Here is a 27,731-nt window from a genome sequence, read left to right on the forward strand (position 1 = left end):
TAACACACAGAAATCCCTTGCATTCCTATACACTAACAATGGAAAACAGAGAAATTAAGGAAACAATTCCATTCACCATTACAACAAAAAGAATAAAATACTTAGGAATAAATCTACCTAAAGAAACAAAAGACCTATATATAGAAAATTATAAAACACTGATGAAAGAAATCAAGGATGACACAAATAGATGGAGAAATATACCATCTTCATGGATTGGAAGAATCAATATAGTGAAAATGAGTATACGACCCAAAGCAATTTATAGATTCAATGCAATCCCTATCAAGCTACCAACGGTATTTTTCAGAGAACTAGAACAAATAATTTCACAATTTGTATAGAAATACAAAAAACCTCTAATAGCCAGAGCAATCTTGAGAAAGAAGAATGGAACTGGAGGAATCAACCTACCTGACTTCAGGCTCTACTACAAAGCCACAGTTATCAAGACAGTATGGTACTGGCACAAAGACAGAAACATAGATCAGTGGAACAAAATAGAAAGCCCAGAGATAAATCCATGCACCTATGGACACCTTATCTTTAACAAAGGAGGCAAGGATATACAATGGATTAAAGACAATCTCTTTAACAAGTGGTGCTGGGAAAACTGGTCAACCACTTGTAAAAGAATGAAACTAGAACACTTTCTAACACCATACACAAAAATAAACTCAAAATGGATTAAAGATCTAAATGTAAGACTAGAAACTATAAAACTCCTAGAGGAAAATATAGACAAAACACTCTGACATAAATGATAGCAGGATCCTCTATGACCCACCTCCCAGAGTAATGGAAATAAAAGCAAAAATAAACAAATGGGACCTAATTAAACTTAAAAGCTTTTGCATAACAAAGGAAACTATAAGCAAGGTGAAAAGACAGCCTTCAGAATGGGAGAAAATAATAGCAAATGAAGCAGCTGACAAAGAATTAATCTCAAAAATATACAAGTAACTCCTGCAGCTCAATTCCAGAAAAATAAGCAACCCAATCAAAAAATGGGCCAAAGAACTAAGTAGACATTTCTCCAAAGAAGACATACAGATGGCTAACAAAACATAAAAAGATGCTCAACATCACTCATTATCAGAGAAATGCAAATCAAAACCACAATGAGGTACCATCTCATGCTGGTCAGAATGGCTGCTATCAAAAAGTCTACAAACAATAAATGCTGGAGAGGGTGTGGAGAAAAAGGAACCCTCTTACACTGTTGGTGGGAATGCAAACTAATATAGCCACTATGGAGAACAGTGTGGAGATTCCTTAAAAAACTGGAAATAGAACTGCCATATGACCCACCAATCCCACTGCTGGGCATATATGAGGAAACCAGAATTGAAAGCGACACATGTACCCCAATATTCACTGCAGCACTGTTTACAACAGCCAGGACATGGAAGCAACCTAGATGTCCATTGGCAGATGAATGGATAAGAAAACTGTGGTACATATACACAATGGAATATTACTCAGCTATTAAAAAGAATGCATTTGAATCAGTTCTAATGAGGTGGATGAAACTGGAGGCTATTATACAGAATGAAGTAAGTCAGAAAGAAAAACACCAATACAATATATTAACGCATATATATGGAATTTAGAAAGATGGTAACAATGACCCTATATGTGAGACAGCGAAAGATACACAGATATAAAGAACAGACTTTTGGACTCTGTGGGAGAAGGCAAGGGTGGGATGATTTGAGAGAATAGCATTGAAACATGTATATTATCATATGTGAAATAGATCGCCAGTCCAGGTTTGATGCATGAGACAGGGTGCTCAGGGCTGGTGTACTGGGATGACCCTGAGGGATGGGATGAGGAGGGAGGTTGGAGAGAGGTTCAAGATGGGGAACACATGTATACCCATGGCTGATTCATGTGAACGTATGGCAAAAACCACCACAATATTGTAATTAGCCTCCAATTAAAATAAAAAAAAATAAAATGTGTACTTTGGGCCAATAAAGCATTAAAAAAAAAAAAGGGAGTCAGGGATTGGTGTGGCAGGGACATGGTGCTGAAAGATGGGTTAAGGGATCAACTAAAGCTTCAGGATGGAGTTTGGGGTGACTTTACTTTTTTCTGTTGTGTTTTCTTTTTAAAAAATATATACATATATTTTACCTTTAAAACTTGTGAATCACTGTATTATATACCTGTACATAAATTTATATAATGTTATATGGAAACTATGCTTAAAATAAACACAAAAATATATACGAGCATATTACAGATAATTGGAAACTGCCATAAAGCTATTGTCTTAAAAAATAAATGCTGGAGTTGTTAAAAGAAACATTGAAATTCTCCAAGCAATAAAGTCTGGCCAGCAATTTCAAAAGTGAGATGTTGTTTAATCCCTGAAATTCCAAAGAGAGAAAAATATTCCCAATTGGTGCTTCTGTCTTCTTTTTTTCAACATCTTTTTTTTTTTTTTAAATGAAGTATAGTTGATTTACAATATTGTGTCAGTTTTAGGTGTTCTGCAAAGCGATCGTTATATATATATATATTCCAGATTCTTTTCTGTTATAGGGGATACAGTTCCCTGATACAGTAGGACCTTATTGTTTATCTGTTTCATGCGCAGTTAGAAGTACTTGCTAATCTCACACTCCTAGTTTACCCTACCTCCCTTTCCCCTTTGGTAACCATAAACAAGCTTGTTTTCTATTTGCTTTTGTTTTCTTATGAAGTAACTGCTAAAACAAAGAGACAGGGAACCATGACTTCTGCTGATGGCACTTACAAAAATATAAAGCGGGTCGTAATCTGGAGCGTGGGCCAAGGCCTCGGGGAGTTTTATGCTCAGGACGGAGGTCTCACCGGGCAGCTGGGGCGAGGAATCCTGCTTGGGCAGGGTGATGACCGTGGTGGCTTCGTCCTGGGCCAGGACCAAGGGCAGCACATTAGTCTCGAGGCCTGGGCAGCGAGGAAGAGGTGGAGGTGGTTCCTCTCCCAAAGGTGGGACGCGTTACCTCAGCTCCTTGCCTCAGGGCCCGAGCAAGCTTCTGAGGTCTGTAGCTGGCTGAAGACTCCTGCACAGAGACCGGCTGGTACCTCTTGATCTTGTATAGCTGAGGAACCTGGGGGAGGGAAGACAGGAGCTCATAGCCCTTGAGAGGCGTTTCCCAGCCCTAGGGCCCTGGTCGGTTTGGGCCAGCCCTGTCAACACAGTCCTGGCCCTGTTCTGGGTCCCAACATACAGAAGGGTTCATAGTTACCTACAGATACACTGAACACTGGTTTGTCAATTTAAAACATGCATATTTTACAAGGACCTATGGTACAGGACACGGAACGATACTCAATATTTTGTAAGAACCTCTAAGAGAAAACAGGCTTCCTTGCTGGCTCCATCAGTAAAGAATCTGCCTGCAATGCAGGAGACCTGGTTTCGACACCTGGATCAGGAAGATTCCCTGGAGAAGGAAATGGCAACCCATGCCAGTATTCTTGCCTGGGAATTCCCATGGACAGAGGAGCCTGGTGAGCTATAGTCCATGGGATCACAAGAGTCAGACATGACTTATTGACTAAACCACCACTACCATAAGGGAAGAGTCTCAGAAAGAATATAAGTATATATATGCATGTAACTGAATAACTGTACACCTGAAACTAACAAGATATTGTAAATTAATTATACTTAAATTAAAAAATGAGAAAAATAAATACGCATATTTTCAAAAACAAAAGTGGTTATACAACTCAACGAAAACTAACTGGGTTTTGTTCACTTATGCCTTTTCTTCAAATTTCTAACATATGCATTTCAAGTAGCTTCAGGTATGCACGTGGTGGTGGTTGTTCAGTTGCTAAATCGTGTCCGATTCTTTGCGACCCCACGGACTGCGGCACACCAGGCTTCCCTATCCTTCACTAGCTCCCAGTGTTTACTCAAATTCATGGCACCTAAGTCGATGATTCTATTTAACCATTTCATCCTCTGTCACCCTCTTCTCCTCCTGCCTTCAATCTTTCCCAGCATCAGGGTCTTTTCCAATGAGTCAGGTTTTCCCATCAGGTGGCCATAGTATTGGAGCTTCAGCTTCAGCATCAGTCCTTCCAAAGAACATTCAGGGTTGATTTCCTTTCGGATTGACTAGTTTGACCTCCTTGCTGTCCAAGGGACTCTCCAGAGTCTTCTCCAGCACCATAGTTCAAAGGCATCAATTTTCTGGCGCTCAGTCTTCTTTATGGTCCAACTCTCACATCCGTACATGACTACTGGAAAAATAATAGCTTTGACTATATGCTCCTTTGTCAGCAAAATGATGTCTCTGATTTTTAACACACTGTCTAGGTTTGTCACAGCTTTTCTTCCGAGAAGCAAGAATCTTTTAATTTCATGGCTGCAGTCACCACCTGCAGTGATTTTAGAGGCCAAGAAAATAAAGTTTGTCACTGTCTCCATTTTCCCCCTATCTATTTGCCATTATGTGATGGGACCAGATGCCATGATCTTCGTTTTTTGAATGTTGAGTTTTAAGCCAGCTTTTTCCACTCTCCTTTTTCACCTTCATCAAGAGGCTCTTTATTTTTTTTTTTTTTTTTAAAGGCTCTTTAGTTCCTCTTCACTTTCTGCCATTAGAGTGGTATCATCCACACGCATATCTAAGGTTGTTGATGTTTCTCCCGCCTATCTTGATTCCGGCTTGTAACTCATCTAGCCTGGCATTTCTCATGATGTGCTCAGAAAATAGGTTAAACAAACAGGGTGACAGCAGACAGCCCTGTCATACTCCTTTTTCAATCAGTTGCTCCATACAGGATTCTAACTTATTGCTTCTTGACCCACATGCAATTTCTCAGGAGACAGGTAAGATGGTCTGGTAACTGTTGCTTCTTGACCCACGTACAATTTCTCAGGAGACAGGTAAGCTCTTTAAGAGAGTTCCATGGTTTGTTATGATCCACACAATCAAAGACTTTAGTGTGGTTGATGAAACGGAGGTAGATGTTTTTCTGGAATTTCCTTGCTTTCTCTAGGATCCAGTGAATGTTGACAATTTGATCTCTGGCCCCTCTGTCTTTTCTAAACCCAGTCTGAACATGGGAGTTCTCAGTTCACGTACTGCTGAAGCCGAGCCTGAAGGATTTTGAGCATAACTTTACTAGCATGCAAAATGAACATAATTGTACAGTAGTTTGAACATTCTTTGGCATTGCCCTTTTTGGGACTGGAATGAAAACTGACCTTTTCCAGTGCTGTGGACACTGCTGAGTTTTCCAAATTTGCTGGCATATTGAGTGCAGCACTTTAACAGCATCATTGTTAAGGATTTGAAATAGCTCAGCTGGAATTCCCGCTCAATTCCAGCTCAATTCCTTTGAGCTGAAATAGCTCAAAGCTAATTCACCTCAATTAGCTTTGTTTGTAGTAAGGCTTCCTAAGGCCCATTTGACTTCACACTCCAGGATGTCTGGCTCTAGGTAAGTGACCACACCCTTGTGATTATCCAGGTCATTAAGACGTTTTTTGTACAGTTCTTCTGTGTATTCTTGCCACCTCTTCTTAATATCTTCTGTTTCTGTTAATTCCTTGCCATTTCTGTCCTTTATTGTGCCCATCTTTGCATGAACTCTTTCCTTGATATCTCCAGTTTTCCCAAAGAGATCTCTAGTCTTTCCCATCCTATAGTTTTCCTGTTTCTTTGCATTGTTCACTTAGGAAGGCTTTCTTATCTCTCCTTGCTATTCTCTGCAACTCTGCATTCAGTTGGGTATATCTTTCCTTTCTTCCCTTGCCTTTTCACTTCTCTTCTTTTCTCAGCTATTTGTAAAGCCTCCTCAGACAACCATTTTGCCCTCTTGCATTTCTTTTTCTATGGGATGGCTTTGGTCACTGCCTCCTGTACAATGTTATCAACCTCTGTCCATAGGTCTTTAGGCATTCTGTCTACCACATCTAATCATTTAAATCTATTCATTACTTCCACTGTATAATCATAAGGGATTTAAGTTATACTAATATAACTAATGGTCTAGTGGTTTCCCCTGCTTTCTCCAATTTAAGCCTGTGAGTTTTGCAATATGAGTTTATGATCTGAGCCACAGTCAGCTCCAGGTCTTTTTTCTGCTGATTGTATGAAGCTGCTCCATCTACTGAAAAGAATATAATCATTCTGAATTCAGTATTGACCATCTGGTGATGTCCATGTGTAGAGTCATCTCTTGTGCTATTGGAAAATGGTGCTTGCAATGACCAATGTATTCTCTTGACAAAACTCTGTTAGCCTTTGCTCTGCTTCATTTTGTACTCCAAGGCCAAACTTTCCTGTTACTCCAGGTATCTCTTTTTTTTTTTTTTTTCAGATATCTCTTGATTTCCTACTTTGGCATTCCTACCCTCTAGGATGAAAGGGACATCTGTTTTTGGTGTTAGTTCTAGACGGTCTTCATAGAACCATTCAACTTCAGCTTCTTTGGCATCAGTGGTTGGGGCACAGACTTGGATTACTATGATATTGAGTGGTTTGCCTCAGAAATGAACTGAGATCATTCTGTCATTTTCGTCATTTTTGAGATTGCACCCAAGTACCACATTTTGGACTCTTTTGTTGACTCTGAGGGTTACTCCATATCTTCTAAGGGATTCGTGTCCACAGTAGTAGATATAATTGTCATCTGAATCAAATTCACCCATTCCCGTCCATTTTAGTTCACTGATTCCTAAGATGTCAATGTTCACTCTTGCCACCTCCTGCTTGACCACGTCCAATTTACCTTGATTCATGGACCTAACATTCCAGGTTCCTAGGCAATATTGTTCTTTACAGCTTTGGTCTTTACCTTCACCACCAGGCACATCCACAACTGAGCACTGTTTCTGCTTTGGCCCAGTCACTTCGTCCTTTCTGTAGCCACTATTGATTGCCCTCCACTCTTCCCCAGTAGCATACTGGACATCTTCCAACCTGGGGGGCTGATCCTCTGGTGTCATATCATCTTGCCTTTTCATACTGTTCATGGGGTTCTTGCAGCAAGAATACTGGTGTGGTTTGCCATTTCTTCCTCCAGTGGACCACATTTTGTCAGAACTCTTCACTATGATCCATCCGTCTTGGGTGGCCCAGCATGGCATGGCTCAGAGCTTCACTGAGTTCAGGTTTGCATCCTATATGGTATATCCACAGAATAAAGATCCTGGTTTCCACAAACCACATCAGGAAAAGAGAATCTGTTACACCTCACGCATCACATAAGATAACAGCAGGGAAATAAACACTGTATCTTATTCATTATAATCTGTAATAGAACAAAACTAATGAATTAGAGCAATTCAGAGTCAAGAACATTTTGTTTAGGACATAAAAAACCCAATTAATGAAACCATATGACAGGTCTGACCTGCAGATTGAAGAAGGAATGGGGCTGCTTGACTTGAATTTCTGAAGATTTAATTGGGACAGGTCCAAGGCCACCAGGAGCCTAAAATGTGAAAATTCAAAAAGGTGACACATGATCAACATTGAGCAAAGGCAGCTATACTTCTGTTTCTCTACATTTTGAACATTAAGTGGACAGCTCTTCCCTCTAAATAACTCTTCCTGCAACCAAGGCTGATACCTGACTACAGTTGATACTTGACATGCAGGGAATGGAGGCAGTGTGGCCACTGCCCACCCCCACACCCTTGTCTCTCAGGGTGTGTCTTTTATTTTCCCCTGTTGTGGAGGCTGCACTTGTTGCCCAGAATCCTCTTCAGACCTGAGGAGTGAGTCCTGAGTCCTATTGACAGAAACAACCCTCAGGGGTCAGCCCTCAGGGGCAGCTGTGGCTGAAGGGCGCTATCTCACTCGAGGCCATGTGCTCACTGGGGCAGCTGCCTCCAAAGACCGGCTGAAGCAAAGGTACAAAGGTGGTCCTCGCCCTGTGCCAGGCCCAGAGCCCCTTGTGACGTCAGTGAGGACTTCATCAAAGGGCTGTAGTCTTATTTCTCCTCTGCCCATTCCATTCCCTTCCCTTCCAAGGATGCTAATCCCCAAAGCACCACCTAATACATGTCCTGCAGGGGGATGCGCAGCATCACTCACAGAACCCAGAGCAGTGTCCAGCCTGTGACAGGCACTCAATAAATACTATATCTCACCTAATCTAAGACACCGTCATTAAACTGGTATGATGCAGTGTAAATATGACACCAATTATTATAAGGCATTTCCCAATTTCAGAGATGCTGTATTTAAAATACTGTTCTTAGAACAGTGAAATACCATATGTATGGAATGAATTACAAAAATCTTTATGAACAGGGATGCCAAGCATTCTGTTTTTCATCAACCCTGAGCAGCAGAGAAGTTGCTGTAGAACTAACTCAAGTACCAAATGAAATAAAAAGCTTTGAATTATTGAAAAAAAAAATAGGTTCCACAGCACAGTGATAATCTCTTTTCATCCCTAACACCCTCTCCACCCATTAATTATTGACTGTCAGATAATTCTTATTGCTTGAAAATCACAGATTTATCATTTTCTAGAAACTAAATAGGGCTTCACAGGTGGCACTAGTGATAAAGAATCCACCTGCCAAGGCAGGAGACATAAGAGACGAGGGTTCAATCTCTGGGTCAGGAAGATCCCCTGGAGAAGGGAATGGCAATGCACTCCAGTATTCTTGCCTGGAGAATCCCATGGACTGAGAAGCCTGGTGGGCTGCAGTCCATGGGGTCGCAAAGAGTCAGACACAACTGAAGTGACTTAGCATGCATGTGTGCAGGAATCAAATATTCTGAGCTTTTAAGTCATTGAATTATCTAATCCAGAAAACACATGAAATTTCTAAAGTCAGTCCTGTACCTCTTGACTAGGTTGACCTGCAATGCTTAACCCACTTTACAGGATGTGCATGGCAACTTCATTCTTTGAAACTAAAAAATTGTTTTGCTTGTGCCCTTTCAACATTGATTTAAACACACTTTTTATTGCTAAACCTGTGAACTTGGGGAACTCAGGCAGCATTTTATTACAGGCTCTGTGCCCTTGTGTCTCAGTTTCCTTCTCAGCTGCAAGAGAAGAAACCTGCCTATTAAATTTGAAGATTAATTAAATTGATAGAACTTGAGAAAGTCCTGCCTGCCTCGTGGTGTAGCCACCACCTGAATTACAATGCATCATTTGATAAACTGTCAAACTTCTTGCCAAGAGGGAAGGAGGAATGGACTTGTGAGTCTGAGGTTGGACTGTTAGATGCTGGGGCCACCCACCCCCAACCTCTGCAGTTTCCACACAGCAGGGGGCTTGGCTGAGCTGGGCCTGCCTCCCAGGTCCAGGCTAGGTCCCCTGGTCCTCTGTTTGCTATTCAGCCCTCAGACCCCATTTCCCGGCAGTCCGGGGCCTCAGTGGTCTCCAGCTTGGGCAGATTGGGGCCAGCAAGCTCTGCACAGGTGTCTCAGGGGACAGGTAGGTGGCAGCAGGTGCTTCCTGGTTTCTCATTCATCATAATCACCTGGGCACAGGTCTCCCTCAGGAGCCTCCTGGGAGGAGGCAGAGGGACAGAGACCAACCAGGTGGGGCTCCCCTTGGCACCGGCATGTCGCCCCCGACTGCGCCCAGCCCCACCTGCAGCCTCCATGCACCCACCAGTTCGTTGGAGTCCTGGGGAGGGCTGTAGGACGGAAAGGCAAAGGGCAGTACTTCCTGGGGAGACACAGAGAACCGGCTGGCGTCCTTACTGACTCGCCCCAGGTGGTATTTGAAGCTCTTGTCTGCAGGTGAAAAACAGAACAGCACTTCTGGAGAGTCTCAAGGCACTTTTGTGAAACCACCATCTTTTTAGCTGTGTATTTGCTACATACCAGTTACTGGGGCCTGGCCACAGGCCATTTAAAAAACAACATGTATGTGCGTACATATGTATGTGTGTAGTCTTGTTCTTTGTTTCTCATTTGTTCTTTACCTCAACTCCTCCAATTTTAAAAAAAATTTTACTTTTACTTCCAAAACACCATAATTCTTTTTTTTTAATACTACTGTTGGTATTTATTTAATGGGTTATTTTGCATTCTGAGGCTGTTTTACATAGAACTTTTTCTTAATATGTATATTATATTGAAGTATAATTGACTTACATTTCAGGTGCCCAGCAAGGTGATCCAGTTATACATATGCACATATATTATCATTGAGATTATTTTCCATTATAGGTTATTACAAGATATTGACTAGTTCCCTGTGCTATATAATAAACCTTTGTTGCTTGTTGCATATCTATTTTTTTAAATTAGAAATCTAGCATTCTATTAACATTAAGTCAAACAACTGGAATCAAAATGTCATAAATTTTTAAGTTAGGCAAAAATTCATAAGATTGCTAATATATATTATACATACTATTATATATATGTATATAAAAGCATTTCTACTATTCTTGATAAAGGCTGAGAAAGAAGATGAAAAAAAAAAAGTGATGGAGAAACTGGAACACATAAACTAAACAAAATGGGAGTGCTGAATATGAAACAGAAAAAGTGAAACAAACTAGATAAAAGATCATCATATAGGCGAGTTGTTTTTAAACATGGCTGCTCATTAGAAATGTATCTGGAGCTTTGGAGAACAAAAGCAATACCTAGGAATTTGTATTTTTCAAAAAATTCCAAGACAATTTTAAAAAGTGATTACTGGTTTTTCTATTAAATGGTAGCTGATAGCTTTGGTGATATACAACTCTATTTTTCTGTTGACTAATCATAATACAATGGCATTAAGTGAGTAATAGTTACATAATCATAATGGTAATAGATGTTTATCAGTTTTCACAATCAATAGCCAAACCAAAAATAAAAGATAAATAATTACAAGCCATAACGGGAACATGATTAACCTAACAATATAAAATCATTACATAAAGTATGGGGGGGTCAACCAGGGTGATGTGGTAAACAGAAGTGCATACATGCACATGTTTTGATATGCCCAGCCAGTCTATGTCTTTTGGTTGGTGAATTTAATCTATTTACATTGAAGGTAATTATGGATACATATGATCCTATTGTTGTTGTTGTTCAGTCTCTCAGTTGTATTCAGCTTCTTGCAACCCCATGGACTGTAGCATGCCAGGCTCCCTGTCCTTCACCATCTCCCAGAGTTTGCTCAAACTCATGTCCACTGAGTTTGGACATGCCCAACTTGGAGATGCCATCCAACCATCTCATCCTCTGTCATTCCTGTATCCTCCTGCTTTCCATCTTTCCCAGCATCAGGGTCTTTTCCAATGAGTTAGCTCTTCACATCATGTGGTCAAAGTACTAGAGCTTCAGCTTCAGCATCAGTCCTTCTAATGAATATTCAGGGTTGATTTTCCTCAGGATTGACTGGTCTCCTTGTTGTCCAAGGGACTCTGCAGAGTCTTCTCCAGCACCACAGTTTGAAGGCATGAGTTCTTCAGTGCTCAGTCTTCTTTATGGTCCAACTCTTTATGGAAAAAACCATAGTTTTGACCATATGAACCATTGTTCAGTTCAGTTCAGTTCAGTCGCTCAGTCGTGTCCCACTCTTTGTGACTCCATGAATTGCAGCATGCCAGGCCTCCCTGTCCATCACCAACTCCTGGAGTTCACTCAGACTCACATCTATCAAGTCGGTGATGCCATCCAGCCATCTCATCCTCTGTCATCCCCTTCTCCTCCTGCCCCCAATCCCTCCCAGCATCAGAGTCTTTTCCAATGAGTCAACTCTTTGCATGAGGTGGCCAAAGTATTGGAGTTTCAGCTTTAGCATCATTCCTTCCAAAGAACACCCAAGACTGATCTCCTTCAGAATGGACTGGTTGGATCTCCTTGCAGTCCAAGGGACTCTCAAGAGTCTTCTCCAACACCACAGTTCAAAAGCATCAATTCTTTGGCGTTCAGCCTTCTTCACAGTCTAACTCTCACATCCATACATGACCACAGGAAAAACCATAGCCTTGACTAGACAGACCTTTGTTGGCAAAGTAATGTCTCTGCTTTTGAATATGCTATCTAGGTTGGTCATAACTTTCCTTCCAAGGAGTAAGCATCTTTTAATTTCATGGCTGCAGTCACGATCTGCAGTGATTTTGGAGCCCCCCAAAATAAAAGTCTGACACTGTTTCCACTGTTTCCCCATCTATTTGCCATGAAGTGATGGGACCAGATGCCATGGTCTTCGTTTTCTGAATGTTGAGCTTTAAGCCAACTTTTTCACTCTCCTCTTTCACTTTCATCAAAAGGCTTTTTAGTTCCTCTTCACTTTCTGCCATAAGGGTGGTGTCATCTGCATATCTGACGTTATTGATATTTCTCCTGGCAATAGGCAAAGCAATGTCTCTGCTTTTTAATATGCTGTCTAGGTTTGTCATTGCTTTTCTTCCAAGGAGAAAGCGTCTTTTAATTTCGTGGCTGCAGTCACCATTTGCAGTGATTTTGGAGCCCAAGAAAATAAAATCCACCACTGTTTCTAGTTGTTTCCCCATCTATTTGCCATGAAGTGATGGGACTGGATGCCATGATCTTCGTTTTTTGAATGTTGAGTTTTAAGCCAGTTTTTTTACCTTCATCAAGAGGCCCTTTAATTCGTCTTCGCTTTCTGCCATAAGGGTGGTGTCATCTGCATATCTAAGGTTACTGATATTTCTCAATTCCCTGGTGGCTCAGATGGTAAAGCATCTGCCTGCAATGCAGGCAACCCAGGTTCAATCCCTGGCTTGGGAAGATTCCCTGGAGAAGGAAATGGCAACCCACTCCAGTACTCTTGCCTGGAAAATTCCATGGACAGAGGAGCCTTGTAGGCTACAGTCCATGGGATTGCAAAGAGTCAGACATGACTGAGCGACTTCACTTCACTTCAATGATCCTATTACCATTTTCTTAATTGTTTTGGGTTTATTTTCTGCAGGTCTTTTCCTTCTCTTGTGTTTCATGCCTAGAGAAGTTCCTTTAGCTTTTGTTGTAAAGCTGGTTTGGTGGTGCTGAATTCTCTTAACTTTTGCTTGTCTGGAAAGTTTTTGACTTCTCCATCAAGTCTGAAGGAAAATCTTGCTGGGTAGAGTATTCTTGGTTGTAGATTCTTCCCTTTTATCACTTTAAGTATATCATGCCATTTCCTTCTGGCTCATAGAGACTCTGTTGAGAAATCAGCTGATAACCTGATGGGGGTTCCCTTATATGTAGGTTATTTGTCCTTTTTCCCTTGTTGCTTTTATTCTTTTGTCTTTAATTTTTGTCACTTTAATTACTATGTATCTTTTTCCTCCTTGTGTTCATCCTGCTTGGAACTCTGCTTCCTGGACTTGGTTGACTATTTCCTATGTTAGGGAACTTTTCATCTATTATCTTCAAATATTTTCTTGGGTCCTTTCTTTCTCTCTTCTCCCCTGTAATGTGAATGCTGGTGCATTTTTTTAAAAAATTTTATTTTATTTTTAAACTTTACAACATTGTATTGGTTTTGCCAAATATTGAAATGAATCCACCACAGGTATACATGTGTTCCCCATCCTGAACCCTCCTCCCTCCCCATACCATCCCTGTGGGTCATCCCAGTGCACCAGCCCCAAGCATCCAGTATCGTGCATCGAACCTGGACTGGCAACTCGTTCCATATAAGACATATGTATTTCAATGCCATTCTCCCAAATCATCCCACCCTCTCCCTCTCCCACAGAGTCCAAAAGACTGTTCTATACATCAGTGTCTCTTTTGCTGTCTTGTACACAGGGTTATTGTTACCATCTTTTTAAATTCCATATATATGCGTTAGTATACTGTATTGGTGTTTTTCTTTCTGGCTTACTTCACTCTGTATAATAGGCTCCAGTTTCATCCACCTCATTAGAACTGATTCAAATGCATTCTTTTTAATGGCTGAGTAATACTCCATTGTGTATATGTACCACAGCTTGCTTATCCATTCATCTGTTGATGGACATCTAGGTTGCTTCCATGTCCTGGCTATTATAAACAGTGCTGTGATGAACACTGGGGTACATGTGTCTCTTTCAATTCTGGTTTCCTCAGTATGTATGCCCAGCAGTGGGATTGCTGGATCATAAGGCAGTTCTATTTCCAGTTTTTTAAGGAATCTCCACACTGTTCTCCATAGTGGCTGTACTAGTTTGCATTCCCACCAACAGTGTAAGAGGGTTCCCTTTTCTCCACACCCTCTCCAGCATTTATTGCTTGTAGACTTTTGGATCGCAGCCATTCTGACTGGAGTGAAATGGTACCTCATAGTGGTTTTGATTTGCATTTCTCTGATAATGAGTGATGTTGAGCATCTTTTCATGTGTTTGTTAGCCATCTGTATGTCTTCTTTGGGGAAATGTCTATTTAGTTATTTGGCCTATTTTTTGATTGGGTCATTTATTTTTCTGGAATTGAGCTGTAGAAGTTGCTTATATATTTTTGAGATTAGTTGTTTGTCAGCTGCTTCATTTGCTATTATTTTCTTCCATTCTGAAGGCTGTCTTTTCACCTTGCTTATAGTTTCCTTTGATGTGCAGAAGCTTTTAAGTTTAATTAGGTCCAATTTGTTTATTTTTGCTTTTATTTCCAATATTCTGGGAGGTGGGTCGTAGAGGATCCTGCTGTGATGTATGTCGGAGAGTGTTTTGCCTATGTTCTCCTCTAGGAGTTTTATAGTTTCTGGTCTTACATTTAGATCTTTAATCCATTTTGAGTTTATTTTTGTGTATGGTGTTAGAAAGTGCTCTAGTTTCATTCTTTTACAAGTGGTTGACCAGTTTTCCCAGCACCACTTGTTAAAGAGATTGTCTTTAATCCATTGTATATTCTTGCCTCCTTTGTCAAAGATAAGGTGTCCATATGTGCGTGGATTTATCTCTGGGCTTTCTATTTTGTTCCATTGATCTATATTTCTGTCTTTGTGCCAGTACCATACTGTCTTGATGACTGTGGCTTTGTAATAGAGCCTGAAGTCAGGTAGGTTGATTCCTCCAGTTCCATTCTTCTTTCTCAAGATCGCTTTGGCTATTCGAGGTTTTTTGTATTTCCATACAAATTGTGAAATTATTTGTTCTAGCTCTGTGAAGAATACCATTGGTAGCTTGATAGGGATTGCATTGAATCTATAAATTGCTTTGGGTAGTATACTCATTTTCACTATATTGATTCTTCCAATCCATGAACATGGTATATTTCTCCATCTATTAGTGTCTTCTTTGATTTCTCTCACCAGTGTTTTATAGTTTTCTATATATAGGTCTTTAGTTTCTTTAGGTAGATTTATTCCTAAGTATTTTATTCTTTCCATTGCAATGGTGAATGGAATTGTTTCCTTAATTTCTCTTTCTGTTTTCTCATTATTAGTGTATAGGAATGCAAGGGATTTCTGTGTGTTGATTTTATATCCTGCAACTTAACTATAATCATTGATTAGTTCTAATAATTTTCTGGTGGAGTCTTTAGGGTTTTCTATGTAGAGGATCATGTCATCTGCAAACAGTGAGAGTTTTACTTCTTCTTTTCCAATTTGGATTCCTTTTATTTCTTTTTCTGCTCTGATTGCTGTGGCCAAAACTTCCAAAACTATGTTGAATAGTAATGGTGAAAGTGGGCACCCTTGTCTTGTTCCTGACTTTAGAGGAAATGCTTTCAATTTTTCACCATTGAGGATAATGTTTGCTGTGGGTTTGTCATATATACCTTTTATTATGTTGAGTATGTTCCTTCTATTCCTGCTTTCTGGAGAGTTTATATCATAAATGGGTGTTGAATTTTGTCAAAGGCTTTCTCTGCATCTATTGAGATAATCATATGGTTTTTATTTTTCAATTTGTTAATGTGTATTACATTGATTGATTTGCGGATATTGAAGAATCCTTGCATCCCTGGGATAAAGCCCACTTGGTCATGGTGTATGATCTTTTTAATGTGTTGTTGGATTCTGATTGCTAAAATTTTGTTAAGGATTTTTGCATCTATGTTCATCAGTGATATTGGCCTGTAGTTTTCTTTTTTTGTGGGATCTTTGTCAGGTTTTGGTATTAGGGTGATGGTGGCCTCATAGAATGAGTTTGGAAGTTTACCTTCCTCTGCAATTTTCTGCAAGAGTTTGAGTAGGATAGATGTTAGCTCTTCTCTAAATCTTTGGTAGAATTCAGCTGTGAAGCCGTCTGGACCTGGGCTTTTGTTTGCTGGAAGATTTTTGATTACAGTTTCAATTTCCGTGCTTGTGATGGGTCGGTTAAGATTTTCTATTTCTTCCTGGTCCAGTTTTGGAAAGTTGTACTTTTCTAAGAATTTGTCTATTTCTTCCATGTTGTCCATTTTATTGGCATATAATTATTGATAGTAGTCTCTTATGATCCTTTGTATTTCTGTGTTGTTTGTTGTGATCTCTCCATTTTCATTTCTAATTTTATTGATTTGATTTTTCTCCCTTTGTTTCTTGATGAGTCTGGCTAATGGTTTGTCAATTTTATTTGTCCTTTCAAAGAACCAGCTTTTGGCTTTGTTGATTTTTGCTATGGTCTCTTTTGTTTCTTTTGCATTTATTTCTGCCCTAATTTTTATGATTTCTTTCCTTCTACTAACCCTGGGGTTCTTCATTTCTTCCTTTTCTAGTTGCTTTAGGTGTAGAGTTAGGTTATTTATTTGACTTTTTTCTTGTTTCTTGAGGTATGCCTGTATTGCTATGAACTTTCCCCTTAGGACTGCTTTTACAGTGTCCCACAGGTTTTGGGTTGTTGTGTTTTCATTTTCATTCATTTCTATGCAAATTTTGATTTCTTTTTGATTTCTTCTGTGATTTGTTGGTTATTCAGCAGCGTGTTGTTCAGCCTCCATATGTTGGAATTTTTAATAGTTTTTCTCCTGTAATTGAGATCTAATCTTACTGCATTGTGGTCAGAAAAGCTGCTTGGAATGATTTCAATTTTTTTGAATTTACCAAGGCTAGATTTATGGCCCAGGATGTGATCTATCCTGGAGAAGGTTCCATGTGCGCTTGAGAAAAAGGTGAAATTCTTTGTTTTGGGATGAAATGTCCTATAGATATCAATTAGGTCTAACTGGTCTATTGTATTGTTTAACGTTTGTGTTTCCTTGTTAATTTTCTGTTTAGTTGATCTATCCATAGGTGTGAGTGGGGTATTAAAGTCTCCCACTATTATTGTGTTATTGTTAATTTCTCCTTTCATACTTGTTAGCATTTGTCTTACATATTGCAGTGCTCCCATGTTGGGTGCATATATATTTATAATTGTTATATCTTCTTCTTGGATTGATCCTTTGATCATTATGTAGTGACCATCTTTGTCTCTTTTCACAGCCTTTGTTTTAAAGTCTATTTTATCTGATATGAATATTGCTACTCCTGCTTTCTTTTGGTCCCTATTTGCATAGAAAATCTTTTTCCAGCCCTTCACTTTCAGTCTGTATGTGTTCCCTGTTTTGAGGTGGGTATCTTGTAGACAGCATATGTAGGGGTCTTATTTTTGTATCCATTCAGCCAGTCTTTGTCCTTTGGTTGGGGCATTCAACCCATTTACGTTTAAGGTAATTACTGATAAGTATGATCCCATTGCCATTTACTTTATTGTTTTGGGTTCGAATTTATACACCGTTTTTTGTGTTTCCTGTCTAGAGAATATCCTTTAGTATTTGTTGGAGAGCTGGTTTGGTGGTGCAGAATTCTCTCAGCTTTTGCTTGTCTGTAAAGCTTTTGATTTCTCCTTCATATTTGAATGAGATCCTTGCTGGGTACAAAATAATCTGGGCTGTAGGTTATTTTCTTTCATCACTTTAAGTATGTCTTGCCATTCCCTCCTGGCTTGAAGAGTTTCTATTGAAAGATCAGCTGTTATCCTTATGGGAATTCCCTTGTGTGTTATTTGTTGTTTTTCCCTTGCTGCTTTTAATATTTGTTCTTTGTGTCTGATCTTTGTTAATTTGACTAATATGTGTCTTGGGGTGTTTTGCCTTGGGTTTATCCTGTTTGGGACTCTCTGGGTTTCTTGGACTTGAGTGATTATTTCCTTCCCCATTTTAGGGAAGTTTTCAACTATTATCTCCTCAAGTATTTTTTCATGGTCTTTCTTTTTGTCTTCTTCTTCTGGGACCCCTATGATTCGAATGTTGTAGCGTTTAATATTGTCCTGGAGGTCTCTGAGATTGTCCTCATTTCTTTTCATTTGTTTTTCTTTTTCCCTCTCTGATTCATTTATTTCTACCATTCTATCTTCTAATTCACTAATCCTATCTTCTGCCTCTGTTATTCTACTATTTGTTGCCTCCAGAGTGTTTTTGATTTCATTTATTGCATTATTCATTATATATTGACCCTTTTTTTTAATTTATTCTAGGTCCTTGTTAAGCCTTTCTTGCATCTTCTCAATCCTTGTCTCCAGGCTATTTATCTGTGATTCCATTTTGATTTCAAGATTTTGGATCAATTTCACTATCATTATTTGGAATTCTTTATCAGGTAGATTCCCTATCTCTTCCTCTTTTGTTTGGTTTGGTGGGCATTTATCCTGTTCCTTTATCTGCTGGGTATTCCTCTGTCTCTTCATCTTGTTTAAATTGCTGAGTTTGGGGTATCCTTTCTGTATTCTGGCAGTTTGTGGAGTTCTCTTTATTGTGGCGTTTCCTTGCTGTGTGTGGGTTTGTACAGGTGGCTTGTCAAGGTTTCTTGGTTAGGGAAGCTTGTGTCGGTGTTCTGGTGGGTGGAGCTGGATTTCTTCTCTCTGGAGTGCAATGAAGTGTCCAGTAATGAGTTATGAGATGTCTATGGTTTTGGGGTGACTTTGGGCAGCCTGTATCTTGGAGCTCAGGGCTGTGTTCCTGTCTTGCCCTGGAAATTGTTGGCTCTTGTGTGGTGCTTGGTTTCAGTGTATGTATGGAGGCGTTTGATGAACTCCTGTCAATTAATGATCCCTGGAGTCAGGAGTTCCCTGGAGTCAGGGCTTGGACTTAAGCCTCCTGCTTTCAGTTATCGGTCTTATTTTTACAGTAGTTTCAAAACTTCTCCTTCTATACAGCACCATTGATAAAACATCTATGTTAAAGATGAGAAGTTTCTCCACCATGAGGGTCACCCAGAGAGGTTCACAGCGTTACATGGAGAAGAGAAGAGGGAGGAGGGAGTTAGAGGTGACCTGGATGAGATGAGGTGGAATCAACAGAGGAGAGAGTGGGCTAGCCAGTAATCACTTCCTTATGTGCACTCCACAACTGGACCGCTCAGAGATGTTCACGGAGTTATAGAGAGAAGAGAAGAAGGAGGAAGGAGACAGAGGTGGCCAGGAGGATAAAAGGGGGAAATGAAAAGGAGGGAGACAGATCCAGCCAGTAATCAGTTCCCTAAGTGTTCTCCACCGTCTGGAACACACAGAAATTCACAGAGTTGGGTAGAGTAGAGAGGGGTTAGGGAGGAGACACAGGCGACCTGGTGGAGAAAAAGGAGAGTCCAAAGGGAGACAGAGCAGTCAAGCCAGTAATCTTGCTCCCTAGTGGAAAATGGGTACTGAAGATTGGGTTCTTAAAGGTACAAAATTGGTAACAAATACATAAAAGCAAAAATTAAAAATCTAGAGTAGAGTTTGGAATTTCAAAAATACAATGTTAAAGAAAAGAAGGAAAAGAAAGAGAGGAAAAACAAACAAAAACAAAGTCGCAAAATTATAAAGAAAATATAGGTACAAAATTGATAACAAATACCAAAAAGCAAAAGTTAAACATCTAGAGTAGAGTTTGGAATTTCAAAAATACAATGTTAAAAAAAAGAAGAAAAAGAAAGAGAGAAACAAACAAACAAACAAAAACAAAGTTGCAAAAATTATAAAGAAAACATAGGTACAAAATTGATAACAAATACCAAAAAGCATAAATTAAAAATCTCCTTTTGAAGACTTGGGTTGCTTTTCTGGGTGCCTGATGTCCTCTGCCGGCATTTAGAAGTTGTTTTGTGGAATTTACTCGGCGTTTAAATGTTCTTTTGATGAATTTGTGGGGGAAAAAGTGTTCTCCCCGTCTTACTCCTCCGCCATCTTAGCTCCTCCCCCAATGCTGGTGCATTTAATGATTCCCCAGAGGTCTCTTAAACTGTCTTCATTTCTTTTCATTCTTTTTTCCTATATTCTGCTCTGTCAGTGATTTCCACCATTCTGTCCTCCAGGTCACCTATCTGTTCTTCTGTCTCAGTTATTCTGCCATTGATTCCTTCTAGTGTTCATCTCTGTTTATTTGTTCTTTAGTTCTTGTAGGTCTTTGGTAACATTTCTTACATCTTCTCCATTCTGTTTCCAAAATCCTGGATCATCTTTACTATCATTATTCTGAATTCTTTTTCTGAAAGGTTGCTATCTCCATTTAGTTGTTTTTCTGGAGTTCTATTTTGTCCCTTCATCTGGGACATAACTCTCTGCTTTTTCATCCTGATTAACTTTCTGTAATGTGATTTTTGTTCTAGCTGCTATGGGATTGTGGTTCTTCTTGATTCTTCTGTTTGTCCTTTGATGAAGGAGGCTAAGAGGTTTCTGTAAGCTTCTTGATGGGAAGGAGAGGGCAGGAAAAGCTAAGTGTTGCTCTGGTGGGTAGGCCCTTGCTCAGTAAAACTTTAAAACTTTAATTCAACTAACAATCCCTCCCTGTTAGTTGTTTGGCCTGAGGCAACCCAGCCTTGGGGTCTAGAGGCTCTTTTTTTGAAAGTGAAAGTGAAAGTCACTCAGTCTGTCCGACTCTGTGATCCCATGGACGAATTCTTCAGGCCAGAATACTAGAGTGGGTAGCCATTTCCTTCTCCAGAGGATCTTCCCAACCCAGGGATTGAACCCAGGTCTCCTGCATTGCAGGTGGATTCTTTACCAGCTGAGTTACGTGGTAGGGTTAGTAGTGAACTCCAAGAGGGTTTATGCCACGGGGGGCCTTCCCAGACTGCTGCTGCCAGTGCCCTGTCCCTGTGGTGAGCCCCTGCCTACCCACACCTCCACAGGAGGCTCTCCAACACTAACAAGTAGTTTTGGTTCAGTCTCCTATGGGGTCACTGCTCCTGTCCTCTGGGTCTTGGTGTGTGCAAAATTTTGTTTGTGCCCTCCAAGACTCGAGTCTCTTCCCTGAAGTCTTGTGGAAGTCCTATAATCAAATCCCACTGGCCTTCAAGGTCAGATTCCTGGGGATTCAGTCCCTTTGTAGGATCCCCAGGCTGGAAGCCTGAAATGGGGTTCAGAAACTTCATAAGAGAGAGTGAGAGCCTCTTTGGTATTATTTTTCTCCAGTCTGTGGGTTGCCCACCCAGTGGGTATGGAATTTGATTTTATTATGATTGTGCCCCTCCTACCATCTTGCTGCAGCTTCTTCTTTGTCTTTGGACACAGGTTATCTTTTTTTGGTGGGTTCCAGTGTTCTCCTCTCAATGGTTGTTCAACAGCTAGTTGTGATTTTGGTGTTCTCGCAAAAGGAGATGAGCGCACATCATTCTACTCTGCCTATCTTGAATCAGAAGTTCCCCTAAAACTGTAATTCTTAATGAAAGTATCTCTGATGAATATTCTTTGTCCTTGTCAGCAAAGAGAAAGATTAAATTAAAGAAACATATAAAGTCATTTTACAGGTGTCCACATTTAACTCACAGGTAAATTTTATGATTTTTTTAAAGAGTTTATTAGAAATGTCAGTATCAGAGATAAAATAATATAGGAGGAAAAAAGAATAATTAAAATGTAATAAAATGTGCTATGTTCGTAGCAGCACCATTTACAACAGTTAAGACATGGATGCAATCTAAATGTCCATTGACACATGAACGGATAAAAAAATATGGCATATATATATATATATATATAATGGAATATTAGCCACAAAAAAGAATAAAAATGCCACTTGCAGCAACATGGATGTACTTGGAGATTATCACTAAGTAAGTCAGAAAGAGGAAGACAAATACCATATATATACTTATATGTTGAATCTAAAATATGACACATGAACTTATCTACAAAACAGAAAGAGAAAAGACCTGTGGTTGTCAAGGTGCAGGGGACCTTGCAGGTGTGGGGAGAGATGGAATGGGAGTTTGGAGTTAGCAGAAGCAAACTATTGTGTGCAGAATGGATAAACAAGGTCCTATTATATAGCACAGGGAACTATATTCACTATCCTGTGATAAACCACAATGGGAAACAATTTTCTAAAAAATGTATATTTATGTATAACAGAATCACTTTGCTGTACAGCAGAATTAACACAGCATTGTAAGTCAATTATACTTCAATAATTTAAAAAAATCCAGTATATGTGATTTATGAAAGCTAACTTCATCACAGAGAAGCCCCCTGCTTAGGGTGTATGCTGATGAAACACAGCTGTTGGCAGCTGCTCTACCTTGTGCCATGGACTGTCCTTCCTGAGTGAACCTTTTCAGAATGATGTCTTTCTGTATGTTACGGACGGCATTCAGCATAGTAAGCAAGCGGCGATGAATCAGGACCTGGAATTAGAAAGAATAATGATTTCACATTATTAATCAGTGCTCGCTTTGGCATTCAATTCAGCTCACTTTCCACAACCACAACCAGGAGCTGAGCCCACCTGGGCATTCCCAGGACGTTACACGCTGCCTTAGACAAGGCTGCAGGTGCCAAGGTCCGGGCAGTGCAGACCCGCCTGGATACAGAGACCAGGCTGTTACTGGGCCTTGACCCACCCAGTTTACGAGCTTCAGTTTTCTCAAATTTCCAGAGTGGAAAGAGCGACAAGTTCCAGGGTGAATCTGAATAGTGACACTGCTGTTGTGTTATTATCAGAATTGAAGGACAAACTGAGTGGAGGATTCTTTAGAAGCCTGGCAGTGGGTTGGGGCAATGCTGGCTGTACGCTCCCAGGCTTTGCGTCCAGAGCAGATGCTGCTGGAGCTGTGCTCCCTGCACATCGAGTTGGGGGCCTGCTGATGTCACAGATCATGCTCCTTTCCATCTGGGGACAGACTTTGTCATTTATGGAATATTATGACACAGCTACTCTGCGGACAGTCCTGCTCAAGGAACTGCAGACATAGTGTGGAGAAATGGATGCCTTGCCTACACAGAGCTGATGTTCTGTGCATGTGTCTGTATGTATAACAGGATGACAACAGACAGGATAAATACCATAAATAAAACAAAAAAGAGTGAACACATGAGGGCATGACTGAGGGGCTGGGGGTGGGATGTCTGGCCTCTTGTGAGGGATGTAAGGATGGCCTCTCCAAGGTTAAGTTTGATCTAAGACTTGAACAATGAGGAGACAGTGGCCCTGGAAAGAAAGCTCTAAGCAGAGGAAGTAGCAGGTGCAAAGATCCTGACTCGGAAACAAAGGAAACAAGCTTAAAGGACAGAGAGAAACCCAGGATGGCCTTGTCATTGTGATAGGAGTTATGCATTTTATTCCAGTTGCAATGGGGGCTTTCAGAGGGTTTCCCTGGGGAGAGGTCCAATCTTGTCCAGGCTTAGGGAGGCCTGGACTGAGGTGGTCCAGGTGAGAGATGACGGGGTGTGGCTGAGCCGAGGAGATGGCTGAGCCAAGGAGATGGCAGAGCCATGAGGCTGGGGACAGGTTTGCATATCTAAGTGACAATACCTTCTGGGAAGTGTGCAGAAAAGACAGAAATGCCACTCAAAGCCAGACACACACTGCTGAGCCAGGCGGGCTGGTCCAGAGCAAGTGGCTGGGTTGGCAGTGGGAGTCCTGCTAGCAAGTAGTGTCTTGTGGCCACCTCTGTCCTCCATGGGCACAGAGCCACCTAGACAAAGCCCTAGCAGGGACACCGGTTACAGGGCCTGGGAGGTCGGGGAGCAGGTCACTGACGCAGTGAGCTCTGCTCTATCCACCAGGACTAGTTTCAGCCCAGGTTGCAAGCGCTGCCTGGAAGATACCCACAGTGTAAACATCTTCTACGTGTTGACTCACTTAACTTTTCTGACAGCCCTGAGACAGCTCTCACTGGTGTCCTCAGTGACAGATGAGGAGACAGAGGACACAGATCATGGAACTTTACCAAGACTGAAAAGCTCATGAGAAGTAGCACCAAGCTGGGAATGGAAACTGGTGCAGCCACTGTGGAGAACAGTATGAAAATCCTCAAAAAACTATAAATAGAGGTATCATATGATCCAGCAACCCCACTCCTGGGCAGATATCTGGAGAAAACTCTAATTTGAAAAGACACATGCATCTCTATGTTCACAGCAGCACTATTTACAAGAGCTGAAAAGAAATAACCTAAAAGTCCTCAGAAAGATTAATGGGTAAAGAAGATGTGGTACATATATACAATGGAATACTACTCAGCCATAAAAAAGAGTAAAATAATGTCATTTGCAGCAATACAGATGGATTTAGAGATTATCATATTAAGTGAAGTAAGTCAGACACAGAAAGACAAATATCATATGATACCACTTATATGTAGAATCTGAATTATGACACAAATGAACTTATCTACGAAACAGAAACAGACTCAGACACAGAGAACAGACTGGTAGTTGCCAAGGGGGAGGGGGTTGGGGGAGGGGTGATTGGGAGTTTGGGATTAGCAGATGCAAACTATTGTATACAGAATGGATACACAATAAGGTCCTACTGTATAGTATAGGGAACTATATTCAACAGTCTGTCAAAAACCACATGGAAAAGAATATGAGCAAGAATACATATGTATGTGTAACTGAATCACTTTCCTGTACAGCAGAAATCAACATGACATTGTAAATCAATTGTACTTGGACTCCCCAGTGGTGCAGTAGATAAGAATCTACCTGTCAGTGCAGGAGAGATGGGTTTGATCCCTGGTTCAGAAATATTCCACATGCCATGGAGCACCTAAGCCCGTGCACCACAATTACTGAGCCTGTGCTAGAGACCCCACGAGCCACAACTACTGAGCCCCTGTGCTGCAATTGCGAAGCCTGAATACCTGAGAGCCTCTACACTGCAACTACTGAATCCCAGATCTAGAGCCTGTGTTCGACAACAAAAGAAGCCAGCACAATGAGAAGCTCGTGTACTCCAAAAAAGAGTAGCCCCTGCTCACTGCAACTAGAGAAAACCCTCACAAAGCAACAAAAACCCAGCCCAGCCAAAAATAAATTTCAAAAATTAATAATAAATAAATAAGTAAAGTTTGCAAAATAAAAAATTAAAAAGCTATACTGGAGTAAAGGTGGCACTAGTGGTAAAGAAATCACCTGTCAATGCAGGAGATGTAAGGGAGGTGGGTTTGATCCCTGGGTCAGGAAGATCCCATGGAGAAGGGCATGGCAACCCACTCCAGTATTCTTGCCTGGAGAATCCCACGGACAGAGGAGCTTGGCGGGCTACAGTCCATAGAGTTGAAAAGAATCAGACAGGACTGAAGCAACTAGGCATGCATGCAGAAAAAGAAGTAGCACCAGCAACGGAGGGCAAGCACCCCAGGCCAGAGCCCAAGTCTTAACCACTGCTTCCCTCCTGGAGGGGGATTCTGCTCCCCAGGCAGCCACACCCCAGAGGTCGACAGGCAGCATAAGATGCAAGAGGGCCCCCCAAGATGGCTAAGTGCTGAGGCTTACAGGACAGTTTGTTGGAGGAGGGGTAGGCTGAGCTGCCTGAAGGCCAGCTGTGAACAGAGGGAGGTGAGATGGACTGGCATTCTGAGTGAACAGTGAGGAGGAAGTAGATAAGGAGCTGATGTTTAGGAAGCAGATGAGGTCTAGGATCACACAGAGGATGGGGCAGCTGGGGAGGGGAGTAGATAGCCAGACCAGGGGTCACTCACACCCTTTACTGACCTTAGAGACTAACAGATCTTCATTTGTTCCTGATCACGGGAAATGTGCTGGCTGGAGACGAATGTAAGGGTGAAGAAGCCAGGTGGTGAGAGGACACACCTTGAAAGCAGAGCTGCAGCCTGGATGTCAGAGCCCATATCCCACAAGAACACCCCATGATGCTCTCTAGGAATAACTAACCAGCATCCTATGGTTCTAGAGTTTCCATATGGCCCATTAATGCAACTCCTAGATGGACACACCGCAGGAACTGAAGATAAGTCCACAAACTTGTACATAAATGTTTGTGACATCCTATTCCCATCACAATAGCCAAAAACAGGTACAGCTGCAATGTTTCAACCAATAACTAGAAAAAAAGAGTGTGGTATTTTCATATGACTGAACACAATTCATCCTGAAAAAGGAATGAGGTACTGAAACCTGCTGTACCACGGATGAACCTTGAAAAGATGTTAAGTGAGAGAAGCTAGTTACAAAAGGTTGTGTACTATATGATTTTACACATATGAAATGTCCAGAATATGAAAATCCACATAGACAGAAAGTGGACAGTGACTGGAGGGCTAGAGTGACTATTGAGGGGAACAGGGTTTCTTTAGCCAGTGATAAAAATGTCCTAAAATTGGACCTAAATCAAATCCCTTACGATTAACAGTAGAAGTGACAAATAGATTCAAGGGATTAGATCTGATAGAGTGCCTGAAGAACTATGGACAGAGGTTCGTGACATTGTATAGGAAGCAGTGATCAAGACCATCCCCGAGAAAAAGAAATGCAAAAAGGCAAAATGGTTGTCTGAGGAGGCCTTACAAATAGCTATGAAAAGAAGAGAAGAGAAAGGCAAAGGAGAAAAGGAAAGATATACACATTTGAATGCAGAGTTCCAAAGAATAGCAAGGAGAGATAATAAAGCCTTCCTCAGTGATCAATGCAAAGACATAGAGGAAAATAATAGGATGGAAAAGACTAGAGATCTCAAGAAAATTAGAGATACCAAGGGAACTTTTCATGCAAAGATGGGCACAAAAAAAGGAAAGAAATGGTATGGACCTAATAGAAGCAGAAGATAATAAGAAGATGTGGCAAGAATACACGAAAGAACTATACAAAAAAGATCTTCATGACCCAGATAATCAAGATGGTATGATCACTTACCTAGACCCAGACATCCTGGAATGTGAAGTCAAGTGGGCCTTAGGAAACATCACTAGGAACAAAGCTAGTGGAGGTGATGGAATGCCAGTTGAGCTATTTCAAATCCTAAAAAATAATGCTATGAAAGTGCTGCACTCAATCTTCCAGCAAATTTGGAAAACTCAGCAGTGGCTACAGGACTGGAAAAGGTCCATTTTCATTCCAATCCCAAAGAAAGGCCATGTCAAAGAATGCTCAAACTACCGCACAATTGCACTCATCTCACACGCTAGCAAAGTAATGCTCAAAATTCTCCAAGCCAGGCTTCAACAGTATAAGAACCGTGAACTTCCAGATGTTCAAGCTGGTTATAGAAAAGGCAGAGAACCAGAGATCAAACTGCCAACATCTGCTGGATCATCCAAAAAGTAAGAGAGTTCCAGAAAAACACCTACTTCTGCTTTATTGACTATGCCAAAGCCTTTGACTGTGTGGATCACAACAAACTGTGGAAAATTCTTAAAGAGATGGGAACACCAGACCATCTTACCTGCCTCCTGAGAAATCTGTATGCAGGTTAAGAAGCAGCAGTTAGAACTGGACATGGAACAACAGACTGGTTTCAAATCAGGAAAGGAGATACATCAATATACATCAAGGCTGTATATTGTCACCCAGGTTATTTAACTTATATGCAGAGTACATCATGAGAAATGCTGGACAGGATGAATCACAAGCTGGAATCAAGATTGCCAGGAGAAATATCAATAGCTTCAGATATGCAGATGACACCACCTTTATGGCAGAAAGCAAAGAAGAACTAAAGAGCCTCTTGAAAGTGAAAGAA

The 27,731-nt window shown here is 40.8% G+C and overlaps 1 protein-coding gene and 1 non-coding gene across 6 annotated transcripts in view; one reads left to right on the forward strand and one right to left on the reverse strand.

Annotated features, from left to right (window-relative positions):
- CFAP221 (cilia and flagella associated protein 221) overlaps positions 1-27,731 on the reverse strand; it is a 136,492-nt gene that overhangs the window by 30,224 nt on the left and 78,537 nt on the right. For all 5 annotated transcript variants that reach the window (XR_011466311.1, XM_070380474.1, XM_005894389.3 and 2 more), the window contains exons 15-19: positions 22,326-22,431; positions 9,604-9,728; positions 7,372-7,452; positions 2,997-3,104; positions 2,768-2,902 (exon numbers count right to left, since the gene is read on the reverse strand). Coding sequence is in view for 4 of the 5 variants with exons in the window: in XM_070380474.1 (XP_070236575.1) it covers positions 2,768-2,902; positions 2,997-3,104; positions 7,372-7,452; positions 9,604-9,728; positions 22,326-22,431 (555 nt within the window). In the remaining variant the exon portion in view is untranslated. The remainder of the gene's footprint in view (positions 1-2,767; positions 2,903-2,996; positions 3,105-7,371; positions 7,453-9,603; positions 9,729-22,325; positions 22,432-27,731) is intronic.
- TRNAC-GCA (transfer RNA cysteine (anticodon GCA)) lies at positions 12,624-12,695 on the forward strand. Its single transcript has one exon. It is a non-coding gene; the product is annotated as a tRNA-Cys (tRNA).

The sequence above is a fragment of the Bos mutus genome, chromosome 2, assembly GCF_027580195.1.
Source record: "Bos mutus isolate GX-2022 chromosome 2, NWIPB_WYAK_1.1, whole genome shotgun sequence".
Taxonomy (NCBI): Eukaryota; Metazoa; Chordata; class Mammalia; order Artiodactyla; family Bovidae; genus Bos; species Bos mutus.